The sequence below is a fragment of the Penaeus monodon genome, chromosome 19 (genome assembly GCF_015228065.2).
Source record: "Penaeus monodon isolate SGIC_2016 chromosome 19, NSTDA_Pmon_1, whole genome shotgun sequence".
Taxonomy (NCBI): Eukaryota; Metazoa; Arthropoda; class Malacostraca; order Decapoda; family Penaeidae; genus Penaeus; species Penaeus monodon.
In genome coordinates this window covers 15,591,939-15,592,477 of record NC_051404.1, presented here as the reverse complement: position 1 = coordinate 15,592,477, position 539 = coordinate 15,591,939, and the positions used below count along the sequence as shown (strand labels likewise).

The 539-nt window shown below is 62.3% G+C and overlaps 1 protein-coding gene across 1 annotated transcript in view; it reads right to left on the bottom strand.

Moving 5' to 3' along the window:
- Positions 1-539, bottom strand: part of LOC119585084 (major facilitator superfamily domain-containing protein 8-like) — a gene marked incomplete in the record, with an annotated part of 19,608 nt that overhangs the window by 1,301 nt on the left and 17,768 nt on the right. The window contains 1 exon segment of the mRNA XM_037933704.1: positions 1-539. Coding sequence (XP_037789632.1) covers positions 40-539 — 500 coding nt within the window.

The following is a 539-nucleotide window of genomic DNA, read 5'->3' as shown; positions in this document are numbered from 1 at the left end:
CTCTGCTTAAGATGCGTCTCCCGCGTCTCGCTTCCGGCTCTAGTGCTTTTCCGACGCCGCGGGGCCGTCGTGGCCTCTGAGCTCCTCCAGCGTCGGCACCTTCATGGGGACGAGTCTCGGGAACATCGCCATTAGCACCAACTCCGCCAGCACCATGGACACCGTCAGGATGCCGAAGGTCCACCTGGTGCCGAGGTTCGTGTACACGTAGGCCACGAAGATGGGGCCCATGATTCGAGAGAAGCTCCCCACGCCCGTCAACACGCCCATCCACAATCCTTGGGGCTTGGGTCCCAGGATCTTCGAGAACAGAGCCTGGCCGAGAGACTGCGCAACGGGGTAACCCAAGATGACGATGATGTAAGCCACGATCAGCTGCGGGATGGGCAGCTGCGGCGTGGTCTGGCACCACTCCTGCTCCTCTGGGCAGCCGAGGGTGCAGTTGCGCTCCCCCGTTTCCGTCTCAAATAGACTGATGTCTCCAAAGTGCCACGAGTTCACGGGGCCGACCTCCAGGAGAGAGGCAGGTGCCGTTCCCA